This window comes from Pristis pectinata, chromosome 6 (genome assembly GCF_009764475.1).
Source record: "Pristis pectinata isolate sPriPec2 chromosome 6, sPriPec2.1.pri, whole genome shotgun sequence".
Classification (NCBI taxonomy): domain Eukaryota; kingdom Metazoa; phylum Chordata; class Chondrichthyes; order Rhinopristiformes; family Pristidae; genus Pristis; species Pristis pectinata.
The window spans coordinates 104,762,855-104,779,446 of record NC_067410.1 but is presented as its reverse complement, the minus strand read 5'-3'; the positions used below and the strand labels follow the sequence as shown (position 1 = coordinate 104,779,446).

The 16,592-nt window shown below is 41.6% G+C and overlaps 2 protein-coding genes across 2 annotated transcripts in view; one reads left to right on the top strand and one right to left on the bottom strand.

The window, feature by feature from the left end:
- LOC127571939 (mediator of RNA polymerase II transcription subunit 12-like protein) overlaps window positions 1-16,592 on the bottom strand; it is a 499,625-nt gene that overhangs the window by 312,512 nt on the left and 170,521 nt on the right. The window lies entirely within an intron of this gene.
- On the top strand, window positions 10,737-16,034 carry LOC127571943 (P2Y purinoceptor 14-like). Its single transcript, XM_052018708.1, has 3 exons — window positions 10,737-10,809; window positions 11,377-11,469; window positions 14,288-16,034. The coding sequence occupies exon 3, from the start codon at window positions 14,296-14,298 to the stop codon at window positions 15,379-15,381; it is 1,086 nt and encodes a 361-aa protein (XP_051874668.1). The 5' UTR covers window positions 10,737-10,809; window positions 11,377-11,469; window positions 14,288-14,295; the 3' UTR covers window positions 15,382-16,034.

Below are 16,592 nucleotides of genomic sequence, written 5' to 3'. Positions count from 1 at the left end.
GGCATTTGGACAGGTACTTGGATAGGAAAGATGAAGAGGGATAAGGGCCTAATGTGGGCAAATGCGATTAGTGTAAATAGACATCACGGTCGGCATAGACAAGATGGGCCAAAAGTGCCCAATTTCCATGCTGTATGATTCTATAAACCTATTTTTCACTTTTATCTCAGCTATTGCTCACTAATTTGAGGGCAGGTCACTTCTTAAAATTCACAAACAACATACTAATAACATCGTACTTTTTAAAACTCAACAACTGGAAAAATAAGTTTAAGGTTTCCCTGACATTTAACTGTAATTTAAATCATTTATAAACTACAGAAATGTTGTTGTAAGTTTGCATGTCGGCTTAGTAATTAGATACTTGAACAAATGTTTTGATAGAGCAAATAAAATGTTGATAATGCATTTGTAAATTATGATTTTCTTCTAACTTGATCGTCAGTCACATTGAGAACTTTCAAAGTAGTAATGAACAACTAGTCGACCAACTTTTACAAGAGAACAGAAGAGTGCTGAGAACTACTAGATAACTGTGACCCACAAATCCTGTGGAACACAGAGAAATAAAAGACAAATATTATTTGTAAAGGAGTTGGAGTTCTGAAATAGGTGAAGTTTGTTCCAATTGTACAGGGTGTTAGTGAGTCCAAATCTGGAATACTGGGCACAGTTTTGGTTTCCTTACCCAAGAAAGGATAAAGTAACATTGGAGACAATCCAAAGATTCACCAGGTTAACTCCTGGGATGAGAAGATTGTCCTATCAAAAGAGGCTAAACAGATTACGTCTGTATTCTTCGGAGTTCAGACGAATGAGGGTTTATTGAAACCCTCTTATTGATTTACAAGATCTTAAGAGGGCTTGACAGGGTAGATATTGAGAGGTTTTCAGTTGTGGCAGAATCTCAAACGGGGGGCACAGTTTCAAGATAAGGGGTCAGTTGGTTAAAAATCAATGCGGGATAGGCTGAGTGGGAGTGGCCTACTCCTGCTCCTATTCTATTCTTGCCTTCAACATGGACAATGTGGTCAACCAGGTACATCACCATTCATATTCTGCATAGCCCCAAATATCTGATCAATTCTTCCTCTAATTCCTTCCATTTCATCCTTATCCTGTTGTCGGTCACAACTCAGTTAACGGCACTATCACCCTCAGAACATTAGGTTGTCCCAGTCCAGAGACAAGAGGATGAAAATTTCAGGCTGCAAATCTAGTTCTGCACCATAAGAGATGCTATCTTCTGGATATGGGATTAAATTGCAGCCACATCTGTTATCTCATGACACCATTTGGAGGAAGGGCAGAGAGCAGGGTACTGGGAACACTTGATCCCTCGGCCAACACCATCATTAACATGTTGTTGCTTGGTGGAACTTTGCCGTGCCCAAATTGGTTGCCACTTTCCCAATATTACAGCAGTGACTACACTTCAAAGGAGCTTCTTTGGGTGCAAAGCACTTTGGAATGATGGAGTTCAAGAAATGCATATTATAAGTACAAGACTTTCTTTCCTCTATTGCTAAACTTCCACATTCACATCAGCTCATCACCACCCACATAACGTAATGCAAACAATGTACTTTCCCCTTTCCCAACATCTCCAATAAGTTTTCTTCCAACAGCATGAAAAATCACAAGGTTTACTCCACCCAGCTTGTATCAGCTCCATTACCTTTTTCAGCAAAGCTTTCCGGTAACTAAAAATTATTGCAATCAACAATGTTAACCATTTCTGCTTGTTTTAGAGTTAATTGTCCATTGAATCAAACTTTAGTTGGGGTATTGCGTTCACGAGCCACCAGGTAATGTTGCAGCTCCATAAAACTCTGGTGAAACCACGCTTGGGGTATTGTGTTCAGTTCTGGTCACCTCATTATAGGAAGTATGTGGAAGCTTTCCAGAGGGTGCAGAGGAGATTTACCAGGATGCTGCCTGGATTGGACAGCATGTCTTATGAGGACAGGTTGAGCGAGCTAGGGCTTTTCTCTTTGGAGAGAAGGAGGATGAGAGGTGACTTAATAAGGTGTACAAGATGATAAGAGACATAATTCGAGTGGACAGTCAGAGACTTTGTCGCAGGGTGACAATGACTAACACGAGGGGACATCATTTTAAGGTGATTGTAGGAAGGTATAAGAGGGATGTCGGGGGAAGTTTTTTTTTACACAGAGAATGGTGGGTGTGCGGAACGCACAGCTGGCAGAGGTTGTGGGGGCAGATATATTAGGGACATTTAAGAGACTCTTAGATAGACACATTAGTGATAGAGAAATGGAGGGCTATGTGGGAGGGAACAGTTAGATAGATCTTAGAGCAGGATAAAATGACTGCACAACATTGTGGGCCGAAGGGTCTGTACTGTGCTGTAATGTTCTATGCTCTCTCTGATTGTGCGGGTTTCCCCTGGGTGCTCCAGTTTCCTCCCATATCAGTGTGCTGGTTAATAGGTTAATTGCCTATAGTAAAATACCCATTACATAGATGGGTGATAGGAGAATCGGGGTGGAACAAAAAGTTCTCTTTCACTGCATTCACAAGGTTTTGTTTAGTGGAAGGCAGTTACAGGCTTTCTTTCCTCTCTACAGCAAAGTGATGGATCAGCATTGAGATCCCTTCTGATGATCTACATCAGGCTAACAGAGGACACAAAGAAAACTACAACAATGAAAATGAAAAACTGCAGTTACTGGAAATCAGAAATAAAAACAGAAAATGATGGAAAAACGTAGCAGGTCAAGTCACATCTTTATCTTTTTTAGGTCCAATACCCTTCACCAAAACTGAGAAAGAGAGAAGCAAGTTATTGCAGGTAGCAAAGATGATGGGGGATGGCAAAGTCAAGTCAAGTTTAGTGTCACGTGCACAGGTACGCTGAGGTACAGGTACAATGAAAAATTTGCTTGCAGCAGCATCACAGGCACGTAGGTACAGACAACACACAGGAGGTAAATTATACATAAAATTATACCATACAGTGAAGATGACTGTGCAAAACCAAGACCCAACTGCAAAACAAATGACGCAATCGAAGACAAGTCCAAGGTAACCGCTGCTGAGGTAAAATTAGGGTTGTGCAGGTCGGTTCATGTACCTGATGGTTGTAGGGAAGTAGCTGTTCCTGAACCTGGTGGTGTGGGACTTCAGGCTGCTGTACCTCCTGCCCGACGGGAGCAGCGAGAAGAGGGCATGACCCGGAGAGAGGGGATCCCCATAGGTGGAGCATGAGGTGAAATAACATGGCATTTAATGAAAACATCCTCCCAACCTATCTTCTCTTCCCCCATCCCCCTCCATGTGCTTCCCTTTCAAGACTTTTCTGCCATTTAATTATTGAATCTACATTGTGTTCCACATTCTAACCACTCTTAGCTAATAAAGTCCCCCCAAGATATGCCAGACTGGATTAATTTGTGACTAACTCATGTTTGAATACAGCCTTAATTAAATCTACAAGAGAAAGCCTTTCCTTCTTTAATCCTACCTCATCAAAACACTTCCGTAATTTTAATAATCCCTATCAAGCCTTTTCTGGAGAAAGAATCCCCTGCTCCTCATAGCTCCTCTGTTCTGCCATGGTCCACATAAATCTTTTGTCCATCTTCTCTAGGGTCTCTATATTCTCCTTGGAGAATATTTTCTCCTTGTTTTCTCCTTGGAGCGACTGAGAATGAGAGGTGACCTAATAGAGGTGTATAAGATGATGAGAGGCATTGATCGTGTGGATAGTCAGAGGCTTTTTCCCAGGGTTGCCACAAGAGGACACAGGTTTAATGTGCTGGGAAGTAGGTACAGAGGAGATGTCACGGGTAAGTTTTTTACTCAGAGACTGGTGAGTGCATGGAATGGGCTGCCGGCAACGGTGGTGGAGGTGGATATGATAGGGTCTTTTAAGAGACTTGTGGATAGGTACATGGAGCTTAGAAAAATAGAGGGCTATGGGTAAGCCTAGGTAGGGACATGTTCAGCACAACATTGTGGGCCAAAGGGCCTGTATGTGCTGTAAGTTTTCCATGTTCTATGTTCCTTATGTGTTGAAGTGATAGATTCTCAAATCAAGACAAAATAGACTAAATGGTACCACTCCAAACAATGCAGAGGGACCAGGGAGCATAAAGCTTTGAAAGCAACAGGACATGGTCAGAAAGTTGTCAGTAAAGGATATGGGATCCTGGGATTTTATAGAGAGAGGGATGGAATACAAAAGCAGGGAAGTTGCATACAACCTGTATAGAACATGGTTAGGCTGGTTCTGCTCACCTAATTTTAAGAAAGATAGGAAGATCCTTGATGGAGTGCTGGAAAGATTTATCAGAATGGTTCCAGTGATGACAGATTTCAGCAACAAGTTTAGATTCAGAAACTTGGGGTTGCCCCTCCTTGGGGCAAAGAACACCGAGCCGAGATTTGATAGGTATGTACAAGATCATTAATGGTTGATGGAGATAAGCAGTTCCCAGTGGCAGAGGGCTCAAGCACAAGCAGACACAGATTTAAGATTTGGGGGAATGAAGTACAAGAGGAATGCAAGGGAAAGCTTCGTACAGAGAGACGGGCAATGGTCTTGAACTTGCATTTGTAAGGGTGGTGGGAAAACAAAAATCAGTCATGGCTTTTGAGAGGGGATTGAATAGGCACCTAATTTGCAGAGTCACAGGAAACGAGAGGAGGAATGAGACAGAGGAATTGGCATGGATTTCATCGGCCCTATGGCCTTATTTTGCGTTGTAACTATCCTATGGTAAGGAGGACTGAGGTTAGAAATTAACCTTTGATCGCCAGTGCTAAATGACCCCAAAAACATCCACCACAAGAAAATGGAACTGCAGATCAGAAGGAATAGACAGGATCGTGCAATATTCCAGCATTCATTTGGTGGTGTGAATTTTTACCACTGACCTGAACAAAGCCCTCCAAAGTGGATCTAACCAAGGCGGCAGCATCAACAGGCAAAACATCCCTACATAACTAAAATAATAAAAGTGCTTCTTTTCCTTTGAGTCTTGCAGTACAGAAACAGGTGCTTCAGCTCACCACGTCCACGCTGACCTTTTTGCCCTTCTACACTAATCCCATTCGCCTGCATTGGGTCAGAGTCCTTCTATGCCTCACCTATTCGAGTGTCTCTCTAAATGTCTCTTAAGTATAGTAATTGCATCTGATCCCACCATCTCTTCTGGCAGCGCATTCCAGATATCAACCACTCTATTTGTGAAAAAAATTTACCCCTCAAATCCTCTTTAAAACTCCTTCCTCTCACAAAGTTATGCCTTATGCCTTTTTGTTTCTGACATCCCCACCATGGTAAAAAGATTTTGACTATCTATCCTATGCCTCTTATAATCTTGCATACTTCTATCACTTAGTTCCTCAGCCTTCTTTCACTCCAGGGAAAACAAGCCCAGCCTATCCAATCTCTCTCCATGACCAAAGTCCTTCAATCCAGGCAACATTCTGATGAAGACACAAGACACTGCAGATATTGGAATCTACAGCCACAAACAATCTGCTGGAGGAACTCAGTGGGCCGAGCAGCATTGATGTTGCTCAACCTGCTGAGTTCTTCCAGCAGACTGTGTGTTACTCAACATACTGGTGAATGTCCTCTGCACCCTCTCCAGCACAACCATATCCTTCCGATAGTGTGGTGACCAGAACTGTACATAATTGCAGACAATACTCCAAGTGTGTCTGGAAGTTAGGAAGCTGTGGGCATGTTAGATTGGCATCAGAAGCATGGCGACAATTGCGGGCTGCCCCCAGAACACTCTGCGCAAAAGATACATTTCACTGTGTGTTTTGTTTTACATGTGACTAATAAAGATATCTTCTCTGAAGTGTGGCCTAACAAATGTTTTGTAAAGATGCAACATAATGCCCAACTCTTGTATTCTGTGCCCCGACCTAAGGCGGCAAGAAAATCCTATGCCTTCTTCACCACCCTATTAACCTGTGTTGCCATTTTCAGAGAACTATGGATTTGAACCCCAAGGTCTCTCTGCTCAGTAACATTCCTTTGCACCCTACCATTTACTGTGCATGTCATGCCCCTACTTCACTTTCCAAAATGCATGACCTTGCACTTGTTGGGATTTAATTCCATCTGCCAGTGCTCCACCCAGCTTTCAAACTGATTTATATCCTGCTGTACCTTGGACAACCTTCTGCACTATCTGCATCATCACCAATTTCCAAGTGTAAGCACACTTACTAGTCATACCCTCCTACATTCACATCCAAATCGTTAATAATCATCACAAACAGCAAAGATCCCAGCACAGATCCCTGTAGTACACCACTCCTCTCAGATTGCCAATCAGAAAAACATGCTTTCACCACTACCCTCTGTGTCCCATCACTAAGACAATTTTGGATCCAATCAGCCAGCCCATTCAGATCCCACATGCCCTAACCTCTAGGCCAGCCTACCACATGGGACTTTGCCAAATGCTTTACTGAAATCCATACAGACAACATCTACTGCCCTGCCTTTGTCTGTCTCCTTTGTTACTTCCTCAAGATACTCACTCAAATTAGTGAAACAGGATTTCCCCCTTACAGAGCCGTGCTGACTACCCTTAACCAATCCCTGCCTTTCCAAATTGAACATAGAACAGTACAGCGCCAAACAGGCCATTCGGCCCATGACGCTCTGCCGATTTTGATCCTGGTTTATACTAAATATCCTCCTCCTGTTTGTCATCCCTATTCCTCCATTCCTTTCACATTCATGTGTCTATCTAAAAGTCCCTTAAACTCCATTAAACTGCCTGATTCCGCTACTACCCCTGGTAACCCATTCCAGGCACCTACCACTCTCTGTGTAAAATACTTGCCCTTCATGTCGCCTTTAAACTTTCCTCCTTTATCCTTCGAAGCGTGTCCTCTGGTGTTTGACATTTCTACCCCGGCAAACAGATTCCGACTGTTTACTCTATCCACGTCTCTCAAAATTTTAAAAAACTTTATCGGGTCTCCCTCCAGCCTCCAACGCTCTAAGGAGAACAATTCAAGTTTGTCCAACCTGTCCTTATAACCTCATGCCCTCTAATCCAAGCAGCACCCCGGTAAATCTCTTCCGCACCTTTTCCACAATCTCCACATCCTTCCTATAATGGGGTAACAAGAACTGCACACAATGCTCCAAGTGTGGTCTGACCAAAGTTTTATATAGCTGCATTATGACTTCCTTACTCTTATACTCATTCCATAGGCCTTCTTTACCACCTTATCCACTTGCAGTGAACTATGGACCTGGACCCCAAAGGTCCCTCTGTCTCTCAATGCTATTATGGGATCTACCATTAACTGTGTACTTTCTCCTTTCATTTGACCTCCCAAAGTGCAACACCTCACACTTGCCCAGATTAACCTCCATCTGCCACTTCTCTGCCCACATCAGTAACTGATCAATATCCCGCTGTATTTTTTGATAGTCCTTTATACTGTCCACAGCTCCACCAATCTCAGTGTCATTTGCAAACTCACTAATCCACCCAACTACATCTTCATTCAAATCATTGATACACTGTACATCACAAACAGAGGTCCCAACACTGATCCGTGCAGAACACCACTAGTCACGGACCTCCAGCCAGAGTAACAGCCTTGCACCCCTACTCTCTGTCTTCTATGAGCAAGGCAGTCCTGAATCCAAACTTGCAATTCACCCTGGATCCCATGCATCTTTATATTCTGAATCAACCGACCATAAGGGACCTTGTCAAATGCCTTATTAAAATGCATATAGATAACGTCCACTGCCTTACCCTCATCAAGCACCTTTGTCACCTCCTCAAAAACCTGCCCGCGAAAAGCCATACTGACTGTCCCTAAGCAGGCCATGCCTTTCAAAATGAACATCAATCCTATAACTCAGTATCCTCTCCAATAGCTTCCCCATCACTGACGTGAGGCTCACTGGCCTATAATTACCTGGATTATCCCTTCCTGAATAAAGGCACAACATTTGCTACTTTCCAGTTCTCCGGGACCTCACTAGCAACAGGCAAAGATCCTTGTCAAAGCCCCGGCAATCTCCTCACTTGCTTCTTTCAATGTTCTGGGATATATGCCATCAGGCCCTGGGGACTTATCCACCTTAATGCTTTTCAGAAGACCCAGCACTACCTCCTCCTTAATCTCAAAATGTCCCAGCACATCAGCATGCCCCACTCATCCAATTTCTTCTCCTCGGTAACTACTGATGCAAAGTACTCATTTAGTACCTCAGCCACTTGCTCTGGCTCCAAATACAAATTCCCTCCTTTATCCTTGAGTGGACCTACCTACCTTCTTCTCATAATAAGGTTTTAGCATGTTTACATGACAGAGTTGTGTTTTCTTGCGTCTATCTGGTGTTTTGATTATATATGTTAGATCAGTCACTCGAGATTCAATAACATAGGGTCCAGAAAAACGAGCTTGCAAGGGATTATTTTGGCTAGGGAAAAATACCAATACCTTTTGCCCCACTGCGAATGTCCTAGGCCGAGCACGTCTATCAAAATATGTCTTCATTCTTATCTGGCTTGTTTTCAAATTCTCTCTCGCTAGCTGGCAGACTCTCTCCAACCGAGTTTTAAATTTTTGGACATAGTCCAACAGACTCAAGTGAACTTCCTCATTAACCCATTGTTCTCTTAACAACTCCAAAGGTCCTCTCACCCTATGTCCAAACACAAGCTCATTAAAAAGAATTTATCAGACCTCCCTCAAAAATCTTTGGATTGAATCTCGAACAAATCTCGTCAATCTGGGGTACAATCCCAGACGACACTCGTTAACCTTGGGAACTATCCCGGACGAGCCCCCAATTTTGTCATGAACCAGCAACAAAAGAAACACACTGAGCATGATTCAGTGTTAAAAACTATTTTATTAATCACTACTTATGATAATACGTAAAATAAAAGTTAAAAAAAAATGTTAGTATGTTAGAATTCAAGAATGTTAAACCTCGAACGTTAACCCCAAAACTAAACTCTTCGTGTGTGTGTGTGACAAAGTCCAAAACTCCCAGTTCCGGAATGGTTCTTAAAGTTCAGTTCCGCAAGCCATAAGGTGAAACATGAGCAAGGGCTTCTTCAACAACCACCGTTGTCTGAAGATAAGATGTAGATGTAGAAAAACATAGAGAGAGTACATACGAAATCCAAATGTTCCATGATGGAACCCAAACGACACTTCAGTGTTTACTCGGTAGTGACTTCCTCACCCCGAAAAGCATCCGAACCGTGGTCGTCCACATACAAATACCTGTTTCCTTCTACAGGTCAGCAACAAAGTGAACTCCACCGGATTACTTCCAACTTCCATACATGGATTTCAGTGGCAAACACAGTTATTGTTTCTCATCCATCGATAGAGAAAAACAAGCAGGCTGGTGTCTCTCTCCCTTCTCTCTCTCTCTTCTTCTTCTTCTTCAACAACGTCATTACGTCCTTTATCTTCTATTGACGTAAGCACGCCCCACACACACATACACACACACTCTCTATCTTAAAGGGACTTTCACTGAGTCCGTAACACTTAATATAAACATAAAATGCCTTGGGACTATCCTTGACCCTGCTCACCAAGGACACGCATGGCCTCTTTCGGTCTCCCTAATCATCTGCTTGAGCACTTTCCAGCTATCTTTATATTCCACAAGTCTGATTTTAGCTTCCTAAACCTTACATATGCTTCCTTTTTCTTCCTGACTAAATTTAGGATATAAATGAACATAAATCTTGTCCCTTCGAATTTTCTCCCATAATTACACTACCACTGACCAGCTTGTAGTAACCTGGCCTATCCCTGCTGCACTTCTTAAATAAACATAGAACAGTACAGCACAATACAGACCCTTCGGCCCACAACATTGTTCTGACCTTTAAACCTCACCTAAAACTATCTAACCCCTTCCTCCCACATATCCCTCTATTTTAAATTCCTCCATATGCTTATCTAGTAATTCAAGAGATTAACCAATGTACCTGCCTCCACCACTGCCCCAGGCAGTGCATTCCATGCCCCAACCACTCTCTGGGCAAAAAACCTTCCTCTGATATCTCCCTTGAACTTCCCAGCCATTACTTTAAAGCCATGTCCCCTTGTATTGAGCATTGGTGCCCTGGGAAAGAGGCGCTGGCTGTCCACTCTTAATATTTTGTACACCTTTATCATGTCTCCTCTCACCCTCCTTCTCTCCAAAGAGTAAAGCCCTAGCTCCTTTAGTCTCTCCTCATAATGCATTCTCTAAACCAGACAGCATCCTGGTATAGAAATAAAGGAACAACATTACCTATCCTCATGGCTTCTGGTACCTCAACTGTGGCTAATGAAGATACAAAAGTCTCTGTCTGGCCTCAATCTCCTCCCTCGTTTGCTCTTGTCCTCTGGGATAGATCTCATCCAGACACTTCCTTACACATTCCAATACATCCAATACCTCCACCTTCTTAATGCCTACATCGTCTAATCAAATTTGAAGTGGCTAAAACCTAGAAGTGATCCCAAAAGCAAAAGAGATCACAGATGGGTCTTTAAGTTGATCCATTTTCTATTGTGAATGCTTCAGGTCACAATGCTACAATGAAGTAGAAGTCAGCTAAAATAACTGCTGTATTTCACTATTTAGTTCCCTTCCTGCGACTTGGAAGGAAATGCTGACCACCACAAAATATCATCATGAGAATTTAAAAAAAGCCTTGCATTGCGCAAGTAAAATTCAGTTCAGTGTTGCTGTTTGATCACTCTCTGAACACAGACTCAGTCCTACCAACTGGTGAGAAAACGTGACCAACAAAATCTCTCAGGCAGGTTGGTGATTTTTCCTGTGTTTCACTGTAGACAAGGATAACTGTAAGACTAAAAAGTGTCAAGTTGAGACGTTAAGAACTTTGTCCATGATTTCCTGGAATGACTGCAGATTCAAGCAAAGAAGATCTTTTGCACAAGAAATCTTTTGCACAACTGTAATAATCAATTACTGCTTTTTATCTATTCATTTTTTTGGGAACAGCCTGCTGTTGGCTAAGAATCAAATAGCAGGCGGCATAAAAGTTAATGCTCAATTCCAGGGACAAGGATTTGACCCCGATCAAGGATGCTGTACCTGTGATATTTGTATGTTCTCCTCATGACTGTATGCATGTCCATTAGGTGCCCTGGTTTCTCAAACATCCCAAAGATGTGCTGGCAGCTTAATTGCCTACTGTGATTTACCCTGTGTCAGTAAGTAGCAAAAAAGAATCAAAGAGCCATTGATGATTATGTGTGAGAAAATAATTTCCAGACAATATCAGAAAATAAGAGGGAGGAATTGAGAGTTAAGGTGTGACAACTGAAATCTAAACTTTAAAATTTCCTGTTTCTCTTTTTCTTAAGATGCGAATCTGATATAGACACCACGATCAAGCACTTCTGGATCGCTAAACTACCACAGAACTTCAGAAGGTTGGGAGCAATCACAAAGAGTGGGTAAGTGGAGTTTGAAATTTGAATGGGCTGGATTTACATGGCTGGTTTATCAACAATTATGTTAACATTTCAGCGAGAATACTTTACCTGACCTGGAGGATAAACATAGACCTGGTGAAAGGAAAAGGGGAGAGGAACAGATAGCAAAGGTTCTATATTATTAGCATGTCATGTTTTTTATTTTAACTATTCCAATGTTTGAATTTCTTTTAAGCCAAGAAAATAGCAGGAAATAAGTTAACAATCTAATACTTAGAAAGTATAAGAAAAAGTATTAGCAATGCTTGGGTAGTTTATGGCATGTACTGATCCATCCAAATTTGAAAACTAGCAAACCCAATGAATAAATCCATCACACTAGATCTTGGCCATTCGACATGAATGTGCTGAACAAATAACTATTTATGCAACCTTGCTGTCTCATTTCCTGTACTGTAAGAGTCATTAGACTTCTGGAATATTTCAATAACTGTGAAGTGTTGTGAAGGCCTGAGATATGAATGACATAATAATAATGGAGATTTGTTCTTTCTTGTAAGAAATGTAAAATCTGCTAACAGTGGACATGTAATTAATCACAACTGGCAGAATGTGATAACCTTCTCTGGTCTACCCAGTACATGGACCCTGGAACCCAAAGAACTCTTGTTGATGCTTAACTGCCCTCTCAAATGCCCCAGCAAGCTGCACTGGTCAGAGACAAGTAGAGCAACAAGCAGTCTGCTGGAGGAACTCAGTGGGTTGAGCAGCATCTGTGGGAGGAAAGGAATTGTCGACATTTCAGGTCGAAACCCCTGCATCAGTCCCAAAATGTCGACAGTTCCTTTCCTCCCACAGATGCAGCTCAGCTCGCTGAGTTCCTCCAGCAGACTGCCTGTTACTCCACACTTCAGCATCTGCAGCCTCTTGTGTTTCCGGGAACAAGTAGAAGTGGGAAATACATGCTGGTCTCACTGGTGACACCCATGTCTTGCAAGTGAATTGAAAATAAATCTGAAGTATTCCTATGAGGAGATGGACTAGTGGAAATTCATCCCTAGTTGGAGCTCCCTCACTAGCAGCATAGTGGGCACACTCAAGGATTGCAGCGGTTCAAGAAGGCAGCTCACCACCACCTTCTCAAGGGCAACTGGGGATGGGAAATTAAATGCTGGCTCAGGCTGCAATGTCCACATCCCCGAATGAATGTAAAATCAGCACACTGCCTTCTGCCTCCAAGATTCATTCTACCAATGAACCTGAGGATGGGTACAATGCTACTGTGAAAGTCAACCCGCGCTGTAATAAAGCAGACAACAGCAGAACCAAGGAGCGTATAATTAATGCTTTATTATTTAACGTTAGTGGGAGTGAGGGATACAGAGAAAGAGTAAACAGTGTAACCCAAGCTCTGTAATACTCCCCACTCAGAGATTTACAGGTTAGCGTCCCTCCTTTTATACTTAATCTAAAGAAGCCTACATGGGAAACTGCACATACTTGGGCAGTTGCTTACAGCAAACTTCCAGCAAAATAAGATAAGCCTTAAGCACTTCTTTGTTTGTCACCAGCACCTGCACAACTTGTAGTCATAACTATAGTCACACCATGGTTGAAGCAATATCACACCATGGTTGAAGGAATAATAGCTGCACACCATTAACCCTTACATTTCCAGTTTAACCCTTACATTTCCAGTTACCTTTTACACTATGAGACTATACTATTGTGTTTAGTGTTACTGGCCAGGGCTGAATTTCTGGGCAGACAAGTTTTTATTGAAGGAGACTAATGTTATCGCAAAGAACTGTACATCAAACTGTAGGCATCAGTTTTTTGTGTTTCAAGGTTTTATGATATAAAAATTGTGTAATAGCTTTTTACTTTTTTTACTTACTCATGGGACGTGGATGTTGCAGGCAGTACCAGCATTTATTGCCACTTCGGCATTATCCAAGAACTGAACTGGCAGTTCAGAGTCAACCCCACTGTTGGGTCAAAAGTCACATATAAGCCAGACTGGGTACGGAAAATTATTTTCCCCTGAAGAACATCTGTGATCCAGCTGTGGTTTTAATGACAATCTGGAATTTTCATGGAAATTATGTTTAATTCTTGAGATATTAAATTACTCGAATTTAAATTCCACAGCAATCATGTGGAATTCAAACTCGTGTGGCTGGATCAATAGTTCTGGATTGTAGCTCAGTAACTTAGTGGGGATGGTAGCCTATTGACTAAGGACACGTGATTAACGATGACTACCTTCACCTCCACCGTCAGCCCACACCCACCCAAAGCACACTTTATTTCTCGAGGACCATGAACTCTATTACCTAAACTTCTTGTTCGACAATGCCTTCAGCATCCAATATTGCTGTGAAGCACTTCACAAGTGAATCAACAAGTGAAACAATTAACATGAGTCACATAAGGTAGATGACCAAACACATGACCAGAGGAATATGTTGAAACAGGAATAAGGTATACAGGCAAAAAGGTTCAGAGCAGGAATTCCATTACAACATTTAAAAGGTACTTGGACAGGTACATGAATAGGAAAGGTTTAGAGGGATATGGGTCAAACGCGGACAAATAAGACTTGCTTAGATGGGAATCTTGGTCGGCATGGACCAGTAGGGCCAAAGGGCCTGTTTCTGTGCTGTATGACTATGCCTCAAGAGAATAGGGCTCACCAGCCACAGGCAAGCCATCGATGGTAGAGCAATTACATCCAGAGTTGAACAAGAGACCAGAATTAGACCAGCTCAGATAACCTGGATAGTTACAGGGATGGAGGAGATATCTTCCAAGTAACCTATTCTGTTTTAATATTTAGATGTGTTGATGGCTGACCCTACAGCAAGCACAGAGAATGCCACATGGACAAATTTCTCCATCAACATTACCTGCCAGCTACCATATACTACTTATCCAAGATTTATGCTGTATGCATATTCAATAATTTGTGTAGCTGGAGCCATTCTCAACTGCCTGGCTTTCTGCGTGTACTTCTGTTACATTCCCAGCAACAACAGCATCATTGTTTATTTGAAAAACCTGGTCATAGCTGACCTCTTGCTGGTCCTGTCTCTGCCAATAAGAATCATCGAACTGAATGTAATGCTCCCCATTGAACTAAGAAAAATCTACTGCAGTTGCATAACCTCAATCTTCTATTTGAACATGTATTCAAGCATTCTCTTCCTGGGATACATAGCAGCCAACAGATACCTGAAGATTGTGAAACCACTTAATACGTATGCATTCCAGAAACTCAAATCTGCAAAAATTCTCTCCATAGGAACCTGGTTTTCACTCTTTGCCCTTGGATTGTCTTATGCATTCCTGAAGGGGGAAAAGACACCACAGACCAATGTAAAAACATCTTGCCTGGAACTTAGAAGTGGTTTTGGAATTTATTGGCACCTAACCATCCATAGTGGTGGTACAGTCTTGTTTTTTCTTGTGTTAACAGCCCTTTGTTTCTTCTACTTTCAAACCATGAGACGACTGGATAAATCCCCAACTCCAAGTTCACGCAAGAAACAAGTCAAGGCGAAGAACAACATTCTGATTCTGCTTATCGTATTCCTAATTTGCTTTGTTCCCTACCACTTCGTAAGGATTCCTTACATGTTGAGTCAGATAAATGTCATTTCCAGTTGCTATTGGAAAAAGATGCTGTTAAACTTCAAAGAACCAACCATAGTTCTGGCAACACTTAATTCGTGCTTGGATCCCGTGATCTACTTTCTATCTTGCAGGGCATTTAGGTCAAAGTTAGGGCTGGATAAAAAGGAAAGTGACAACGGTCCACAGAAAGATCAGTCCTCGCGTGCTAACATTTCACAAACTGTGCTAGACTCCCCTGGCAACAGCCACATCAACAATGTGAATGACTGTAATATTAATCTTGAAAACTTGAACTAAGTTTCACTCTGAATCATTCTACATTACCAGAGAACTTAGCAACCCACTTTAAGAAGTGGTAAGAAGATAGGTTGGAGTTACGGGGAAAAAAGACTGCATTTCTAGAATTCCTCCCCTGCTATTGGAATGGACCAGAGTCATTCACATCCATTGACTGATTTTGAAATGCAGTTGGAGTTCCTCATCTGGTGAAAAGGTGACACATAACATCTCACAAAGCTGAAATAAAATCAGCTATTTTTGGTGATGTGGTCTGAGAAATACATTTTCACAGCCAAAAAAAAGGAAGATGTGATAAGTTTTACAACTATAATCTCCAGTGGCAAGGAGCTTCACAAAGATTCAAGTCTCTCAACATGAAATTATTTCATCTACATACGTTCCATCATACATTTGAATTAAATTTCATACTAATATGGATGCTCAGAGCTGTCATTAGATGTAAAGTCTTGTGACCTTGCACCTTATTGCACTGCACTTTCTCTGTAGCTGTGACACTTTACTCTGCACTGTTATTGTTTTTACCTGTACTACATCAATGCACACTACTAACCCAATGTAACTGCACTGTGTAATGAATTGACCAGTACGATCGGTATGCAAGTTTTTCACTGTACCCCGGTACAAGTGACAATAATAGACTAATACCAATAAAGAAAACTGATTTAAACAGTATTTATAACTTCTGCTGTTTTTTGTAAATCAGCAACTTGAAGCCAATGATAAAATTTGTATTCAATTGTTCTAAACTCCATGCCATAAATAAGTAATCTAGCAATCATGTCAACATCCATGTACAATACAAATAACAACGTTTAATACTTTCTGTTAGCGTTTGAGAGGTTGGCTTATAGAAGCTCTTGGTTCACCAAAATGTTTTGCTCCCTTATTCTAGTCACAGAATCATAACTATTTTTTGTTTACGTAAGTCTGAAGTTCCAATGTCAAGACATTACTAGAAAAACTGAAGAAAATGAACATGGATAGCAGTTTCCACAAAGTGCAAAATATCTTCAGGTAGGAAATATCTGATCTCAAGTTTAATTAAAAAAGGAAACACAATGTTAGTGTAGTATTTTATGTGTAATTCATCCTGTTGTTTTATTTGATCAACTTAAGCTGACTGAAGCCTCCAAAGCATTTGGGGAAATTTACACATCATTGCGCTCCCCAGCTACAAGACACAACTTATGCCATATCAGAAGCAACCA

What these genes read in the sequence shown, in the direction of transcription:
- LOC127571943 (XM_052018708.1), top strand. Translation starts at nt 14,296, where the DNA reads ATGGCTGACCCTACAGCAAGCACAGAGAATGCCACATGGACAAATTTC.